This window comes from Lampetra fluviatilis, chromosome 32, assembly GCF_964198595.1.
Source record: "Lampetra fluviatilis chromosome 32, kcLamFluv1.1, whole genome shotgun sequence".
NCBI lineage: Eukaryota > Metazoa > Chordata > Hyperoartia > Petromyzontiformes > Petromyzontidae > Lampetra > Lampetra fluviatilis.
Window position 1 is genome coordinate 10700125 of NC_136306.1, and position 8676 is coordinate 10708800.

Genomic DNA, 8676 nt, shown 5'->3' on the forward strand with positions numbered 1-8676 from the left:
GTGAAGTCTACTTCAGTGGTTCGTTCTCTAACACAGGAGGGATGCACGGCTCTGAATGGATGATGTCTCATGACAGATAATCCATTCAAAAGAGGTCAAGTAAACTGTAAATAAGGATATTCCCGAACATGAGTTTAACTTTCGTAACGGTTTTCAACATTCTGTTGTGATACGTTCCAAGCCGCAAAAGGAGATGGCATCACACGAAACGTGACAAGTGACATTGTAAGTTGATATGATACATTATGATGTCATTAGTGGGGGTGGAGAGGTGTGTGTAACTCAGTAATGAAATCATCGCCATGGCCGCCAAAGGTAACGCTTATCCTTGTCGGCCATTTTTTCTATCACCAAGGTTTTGGGCAATCTTTCAACAAACTTGTTCGGCATTCTCTAGGACAAGTCACCAATAACACAACTTTACAAGAACACATTGTTCACATTGGATAACCTTTCCCATTACAGAGAGTTGGTGATACGGACAGACGGACAGAGCTGGAAAGTGTTCAACAGAATTGAATTGGCACCTGTGCGGGCCCTGCGTGCCCCCACTGGTCCCCAGTCTCACCTGTTGCTGGAGGTGCAAGAGGTCAGCCGCGCTAACTTCCCCTGACGACGGTTGCCCCTCTCCTCCGCCGCCCTCCGATTGGCCGCTCCGCCCGTTGGCTCGCGCCTGATTGGCCGCACTGTTGCCTAGCGACTCAGCACCCCCCGAGTCCTGCATCGCAAACCGCCGTCTGGAAGGCACACGCGGCCACCGGAGGGGTTAAGGGGCCGTCCATAAATGACGTCACGCGATTTTTGACCCCCTCGTCACACGGCGTCACAAAAAGTCAGACCCCCCCTCAAATATGACGTCACAAAGCTCTGCCCCCTCCGCCCCCAAAAATAAAACATGCTTCAAATCGCTTTCAACTATTGTCATTGTAGTGTGTATTTAATGTGGCGCTGCACTCTGATGTTGTAGGAGAAAACATTGATTTAAAAGTCTATTTAATTTAGTAGAACGTGTTGTCTATATTTATTTAAAGTTGCGCATTTTGATGTGATGTCACATTTCTCAAACCCGCCCTCCCCATGTCACACATCGTCACAAATGTCTGACCCCCCCCCCCCCCCGTAGGTGTGTGACGTCATTTATGGACGGCCCCTGAATAGGTGCTCGCTAACAACAGTAGCCCGTGGGCGATCTGTCATATCTGGGGGCCACTGTCTTCACTCAGGGTGGTACACACACTGCTTGCTGCTCCACCTCAACACAAGTGAACTATTCTCCACAACGCACCCCAAACCTGTGCCCGGTGTCAATAAAGTTATACACACGCACACACACAAACCCTGACCGGACTAGAAGATGCACCCCTAACTACTGAGTTGATATACACAGTGGGGGGGGGGGGGGAGATGTAAATCTTACAATCCATAGAATAGGGAAAATAATGCTCTTACTGCCACACAGCAGTGCAAGTCCCTCAGCAGTTGTCAATTCCCATTCTTTGGCAACGCGTGCGTGCATTTTCTTCCTCGCGCAACACTCGGATGAAGCTGAATGGAACGTAAAAAAACGCACGCACGCACGCACACAGTATGTACCAATGTCTTTATTTATAGCGAAGGTGACACCCCTTGGCCAAATCCGATCAATCAAGCCCCTGAACTTCGCCGCCGAGTGAAAGCCTCACTGAGATTCGTTTGTTCCTGTCCAGAGGAGAGGGGGTTGTTTTTAAGGTGACGTTTCGCGAAGGGGGAGAGACTGGCTTTTACGTTTTGTAGCCGAAAGACACCCAGAGACATCGCCTCGATGACAGCCGAGAGAAAAACCCAAGAAAGAATGAGTGATAGTGCATCATCGTCAAAGTGCATTAAAAAACACACACAAACCGAGCGCGTTCCACACACGGTAAAGGCGAACCCCTGCAATCGCTTGTTCACACTACTACTGGGGGAAGGGCGTCCACCAAAGCTCTATGAGAGCCCCCCCCCCCCACCCGGCTGGAGGAATTTTGGCCTACTCTTCCACGCTGGCCAGACGTCTTGGAAGAGGTGGGGAGCCAGCGACACTTTAGCCCAGCGCACGCGACCTGCCCATCGACCAGCCTGTGGTTCATCTTCTTGGTTCTTTCGGTAAAGTCACGTAGAAGGGAAATAATAAAATAATAAAAATAAAACTCGATAAAATAATTCTCACGACGTTTCGGCCACAACGCAATCGGCAGCCGTCCTCAGGTGAAGAACAGGTCTGTCGGAAAGACAGCGTCTGAATGAAACGTCGTGAGAATTATTTTAGTATGTTTTATTTTTATTATTTTATTATTTCCCTTCTACGTGACTTTACCGAAAGAACCAAGAAGATGAATCCCTGCAGTCACTAAAGCTTTAAATCGAAATCAGCCTGTGGGTTGTACCCCGTGCGCACCGCTGCTGGGTGGGACAGAGAGAGGACGTTGACGAAACTTTGCCCGTCGTTTCAACTTTCGCTCCGGGCATCGAACCAGGAGTTGGAATCTAAGCGGCTGTGACCTGTGCAGTGTGCCAACCACGAAGAGAGTGCTCCCGCCAGCAGGACGGGCGACAGACGAGGCCGTGTGAGGGGTGTTGAACGAGCTTGTGCCGGTCTCAGCACGGCGGTGAACCCGAGCTCTGAAGACCGAGGGCCGTTGTAAACAAGAGTAACACGAGGCGAGGCGTCCGATTGCTCTAAATTCGTGAGAGGTCACCGATTACCCATCGATTCTTACTGCCACCGTACAGGTACGGGAGAATTGTTTACGATGGAAACAAACTACATTCTCATCTTGCATTTAAGGAAACGAATAAAACTCTAGAAACGAGGCTACAAAAAATGTTTATTTTTAAATATGGGGGGGGGGGGGGGGGTGTGCTTAGCCTCTCCCCCCAACCCCCCCGCTCACTTTCCCACTTTCCGTTACGGGGTTGTCGAGCCAGCGAGCAAGCGGACCGAAGTTCCAACCATCCCCTGCCGTCACGTCCCCTCCTCGCGCCAGCTCTGCCCTGCCCGCACCAACCCAGCCCTGCCCGCAGCACCCACCACGAGGCAGCCTACACGTGCGCGTCCCCCCACCACCCCACCCACACCGCGCAGCTGCACGGCGTTGGCTCACGACGTGGTCGCGGCCACAACGCGGCTGATGTCATCATCCGTCAGCCACCGCCACTGCGGCGCAAGCTCCCGGGGCTTCCCTCTCCCCGTGCCCCGCAGTGTCCGTGGGCCTGCGCGACCCTGCAGGGGCATGCGTCGGTGGGGACATCGCTCGAGTAAAGCCCGTTTATGCACGACGGTGCATTTCAAGGACACGAAGCACAACAAATGCATGGCGTTTCGGCACATGGCCAGCATCTGCCATACGCTAATGTAATATGACCTTTTTATGCCAAGGAGACAAAATAACACACATCTCTCTCACACAGCATCTGAATAAATATAGCAGAGTCAAACAAATTAAGTCACGATCCGTATAATGTCACAACCGCACCTCTGGACACACGGAAGTGTACAACACAAACAACAATATCGCTCGCGTGCAATAAACAAGTTTACGTTTATTCGTGGGATACTGCCATGGTGCAATGGTGAACCAATTGGACAATCCAGAGGTCGCCGGTTCTAAACGATCTCCTGGTGTGGGCAAGTTTCTTAAATTCCCTTCTCCCCTTCTGTCCACCCCAGGCAGTGTGAATGATTTCTGTGTCCAGTTTGCTGTCCTTTCCCCGCACCTCCGATAAGCACGGTTGGCTGCGTACGGTGCGAAAGAAGTTCAACACGCACACATACGTACGTACAAGTTCAACATAGCGTACGTACGTACAGCAGAGCACGTCGATCGGCAAGATACGCAGCACGGTGGGGATAGAGTGTGGCTACTCCCTCCTCTGCTGCGAAGATTGGCCAGCGTGGAAGAGTAGGCCAAAAATGACCTCCTATAGGCGGTGGGGGGGGGCCTCTGTAGAGATCCCCTCTAGCGTAGAGGCCCCTTCCGCCAGCGGTGGCGTGAGCCAGCAGTTGCAGGGCCCGCGCCTTTACCGCCGACCTCGAAGGAGACATTTCGTCACGGCGAGGCGCTGACCCGTGTGAACCGTTGATATCTCCCCCCCTTCGTGAAATTCATCGGTTACCACCTTCGTGAAGAGGAGGAGGAAGAACCTCTAGGGCAAGGGGAGCCTTGCGCGGGGCCGGGCTTGGCGCAAACAAAACGCTGTCAACACGCAGCGTTCTGATGGGGATGTGGGCGATGGCGGGGGGGGTGGTGGTGGTGGTGGTGAGGTGGAGGGGGTGGCGGGGTGGCGCATGCGGGGGCCCAAGGAGCCGTGCGGGCGGTCGGGGCAGGAGCGCGGACGCTGCCCCTCTTGTTTCGGAGCCTCAAGCTCATTTGACTCGAGGGTTGTTCTCTCCGGCCTAAAGGGGAAATTCGACACTGCCGAGAGGGTGTATGCGAGGACACACGCAACGCGCGCCTCACGTTTTAAAATAATAATAAAGTTGAAGCGCGGTCACTCGCTGCACATTTTCAGACTTTGGAGACGTTGAGGAGTTTTGCTGCCGATCCGCGGACCATCTGGTGCGAGGTTGGGGGGGGGGGAGCAGCTAGCTGCTGTGAACTAATGAACGCCGCCGCCGCCGTCGCTTTGGCCAGGCTCGGCGAGCGGCTTCCTGGGGGTTCGCGCTGTCCGTCCTGGGCCCGCCCGTCGCCAAGTCGCCGAGTCGTCAATAACTCGAGAGCACAAATCGCACCCCCCCCCCCCCCCGTGCTGCGTCGAGCCTCGGGAGGCCGCCGTGAGATGGTGGGATTGGGGGGGTGGGAAGCGTCGGTGCGAGGTTGCGATGACACGCGGTGATTTTTGTTGTTGTTGTTCTGACAGACAAAGGCGGCGCGGACGCAGACTAAGCTTGCGCCAAAAAAAATATGCCACCGCTCAAACAACAAAAACTCGTCTTCCGCTGACATCAGCCTTGGAGAAGTGATAACATCATCGTCGTCCTCCTCCTCCTTGTCGCACGCCGGCGTGTAAATTTCCGCAAGTGCAGAAAAACTAAACGAGAAACGGTGTCGCTTCTCTGCGAGCTACTCGTGGCCAAACTTCCGGAGCAAAGTCTGTCGACTGAACGTACTTTTAAATTTTAAAAGCGAAAGCACGGGGGCAGCCACGTAGCCAGGAGATGTCAGCGCCAAGTGTTGCCCTCTGGTACGGCATCGTGGGCTTTTTTCTCCTGGTAACTGCGGTTTCTTTCCGCATGAAAGGCAACTCCTTCTTGGCAACCGGACAAACTTCCCGATGTAGCAGACTTGAGACACGGCCGAGGCTTTCCTGGGCAATCGTTGGCAACTGAGTCTCGAGACTCATTGCAAGGATGGCCTTCCTTGGAATGTCTGGCCACATCACACACGATGTACATGCGAGTGCTCACCTTGGTGGCATTGAATGGAGATAACGGGTGAAAGAAAACCCAAGCATCTCACTGGGATACAATTGATGAGATGCATTGCCCACAACCATATCACCTGCAATGTCACAGATATTCCCATAACTCAGCCTAGACAGTGCTCTTATGGGTGACCACTAGGCATTAATAGTTTCAAATCAAGATTCATAGTTTGTTATAGTCTGTAGAGCTACTTGGTGGACAGCAGAGGGGAGTCCAGAAAAATCCATTGTTGTACTTTACTTCTATGCTCTCGGATCTGTGTTCCCTCCTTTGACTAACCGGCACCGACCAGCATAGTGAAGTATGGTCAATAACACATTTGTTGTCCTAACCCCGCACCTCCGATGAGCACGGTTGGCTTTGTAGGGTGCGAAAGAAGTTCAACATGCAGTGCACAGAGTTCCTCACTCAGCAGCGGATTGACGCGAAGGGCTGAGCATGTCTGAGGAGATGTTTGAGAGCTGGGGCCGGTCAATTCCTTCGCGATTCCTCCACCCCCCTTGGGGGAAGATTTGGGACCACCGCCGCGAGAGACTCGGAATACGATTCCCCCGTGGAGCGTCACCGCCCAGCGTTCGCTCGGTCCTCCCGCGGGTTTCCGTGAACTCCAGCGGCAGGTGAATGCTCATCGGTCACAGTCGCACCTCCGACGGGGGCGGTGGTGGTGGTGGTGGGTGCAACGCGACTCCGTCACGGAACGTTGGCCAAGCACACAGGACGTGTCTTGGTAACGGGGACATCTTTTTTTGTTTTCCTCCAAAGGCCGACCCGAATGTATAAAAAAAAGATTATTTTACAGGAGCTGGCAGAGTGTATCGTCGCTATCGTTATTTATTTTTGTCGGCTTCTATTCTTTTGTCGTCGTCGCCGTCGTCAACGCTGCCACACACGGCGGCGCGGACACGTTGCAGAACAGAGGCACGCGCGTCGTCGAGCGAGAACCGTTTACGCAGCCGTTGTGGAGAGCAGCGGGTGGTCTTGCGGGGCGTGTTCATGCAGGAACACATCGATCACACGACCACCACCTGGGTGAAGCGTCTCGCACCCTCTCGCTCTCTCGATTTACGGGCATCGCGAACTGCACAAAGCTGGGTTAGCGCCTCCGTGATGGCACAGGTGACAACCCATGCGGTTTATACCCCGTATTCTTGCACAGGGAAATTCAGGTCCATACCAATTCAGTTTTCAGGTCCATACGCCGTACAGCCGTTTCAATACGGGCAACAACAACAAAATTGTTGGTCTATTTGTTTGTGTTTCTCCCTTGTGATGATGGGACTTTGTAGGATGAACGTTGAGATTTATAAGGGCACAGGGTGACCAATAAGATCTGAACTGGTCTGTAATAATGTCGGCACGGAAGGGGCTGACAGCGATGTGGTGGACTCGCGCTCACAGAATGGTGCAAACACCAAAGGCGCTAAATTATTCGATATAATTTTATCGCTTGCAAAGTGGATGACGGTATCCCCTTGCTGTTAAGGGCGACGACTCGCATTTACACGGTGCTCGCTTACATGCCTCGCCATCCCAACGCACCTAACATCACATCTCATCTCGACCATTCCGTTGCCCTGCGGCAGTCGAGCCAAGAGGATCCCCGGGATGGGCGACCGTCTCTACGGGCACCGCAAACAATCGAACGCAGTCAAGAAGCCACCGGGCACTTAGCAAGGAGCAGTCGGTCTTCTTCTTTGGTTCTTTTCGGTTAAGTCACGTCTAAAAATAAAAAAAATAAATTAAAATAACATATTACGACGTTTCGATTGCAACACAAGCAATCGAAACGTCGTAATATGTTATTTTAATTTTTTTATTTTTTATTTTTAGACGTGACTTAACCGAAAAGAACCAAAGAATAATTCCTGCAGTCATGAAAGCTCCTAAATTAAGATTCAGTCGGTCTTCGTCAAGCCGGACCCAAGACCCACGTCACTACCGGCATAGCCAAGCTGATGCAGCAGGAGAATCCAGGTCACCTGGGAGCACAATGCCACCTCGGTGCTATCCCTGACGAACACTTCAGTGCCATTGTCAGGTTCCAGATGACCGGGTGGCATCTGGAGAAATGAGCCGGATACCACGGAGATTCCGGGTTTAAAACCGAGTTCAGTTCCTGAATTTAGATCTCGAAGAGGCTCCCAGGGCATGGAGCGAAACGTCGGACATCGTGCCGAACAACACGCGGTAACAACCCGAAAACTCATCACAGGCCTGCAGATCAGCGTGCATTTCACGCGCAAGTGTTTTGTGTGTGTGCGCGCGCGCGTCTCTTTTACTCCGTTCGCCATTCCATTTATTTCCCTCTTGCTACAAGTGAGAAATTAATTAGCGGCAAGTAAAACAATACACCCTGCATCCCAGGTGGGGTGGGTATTGGTAGCTCACGGTCAACTTGACATGCCTCACAACACTCACCTAGCCAATGACGCCAACTCACCTGGGGCCAAGTTGATACTACGCCGCGGTAGATGCTCTGCCTCTTAAACAGAGTGGGGGGGGGGGGTATGGAAGTGCTGCCCTCCACTGTGTGGACGACAGGACACTTGGAGGGGTATCAGAAGTAGCTCTGTTTGCGTCTGCTTTCCTGGGCAATTCTCTAAACATCTGGGGGTAGCGCTGCTCTTGGAGATTTCGGAATGGACTGGTTTTGCTGATGACGTGACATCAATGGGGCAACCAGGAGAAAATTGGTTAAAGAGCAAAATATATCTTCTTGGTTCTTTCGGTAAAGTCACGTAGAAGGGAAGTAATAAAATAATAAAAATAAAACATAATAAAATAATTCTCACGACGTTTCGGCCACAACGCAAGCAGCCGTCTTCAGGTGGAGAACAGGTCTGTCAAGTACCAAGAAGATGAATCCCTGCAGTCACGAAAGCTTTAAATCGAAGAGCAAAATATATATAAAAATTTGTACACACACACACAAGCGCACACACACGACAAAAGCTTTGTCCGTATCTCATTCGCGTGGTGCAGCTAAATTCTCGTAGACATGCCATACCGCTGCAGTCAATTTGTGTCTTGTGTATAAGGTGCTTTCTCAAACATACGGGCTGGTATATGAGTGGTTTAATTTGATCAGCGCTTTCAGTTAGATCAGTGATTCACAAGGTTAATAACTTTCTCCTGTTCCACGAAAGAATATAGTGGCAATGCTTTCCAACGCGCATGGAAGTGTTTACGCATTACCTCTGCCCATCCATCCAACAAAAACAGGGCTTGGTCCA

The 8676-nt window shown here is 51.9% G+C and overlaps 1 protein-coding gene across 2 annotated transcripts in view; it reads right to left on the reverse strand.

The window, feature by feature from the left end:
• The window catches only part of LOC144943752 (forkhead box protein P1-like), a 108888-nt gene extending 108155 nt beyond the window's left edge, over positions 1–733 (reverse strand). For both annotated transcript variants that reach the window (XM_078871549.1, XM_078871546.1), the window contains exon 1: positions 569–733. In XM_078871549.1, the coding sequence (XP_078727675.1) occupies positions 569–724 (156 nt within the window). In that variant the 5' untranslated portion in view covers positions 725–733. The remainder of the gene's footprint in view (positions 1–568) is intronic.
• Positions 734–8676: the final 7943 nt, after the last annotated feature.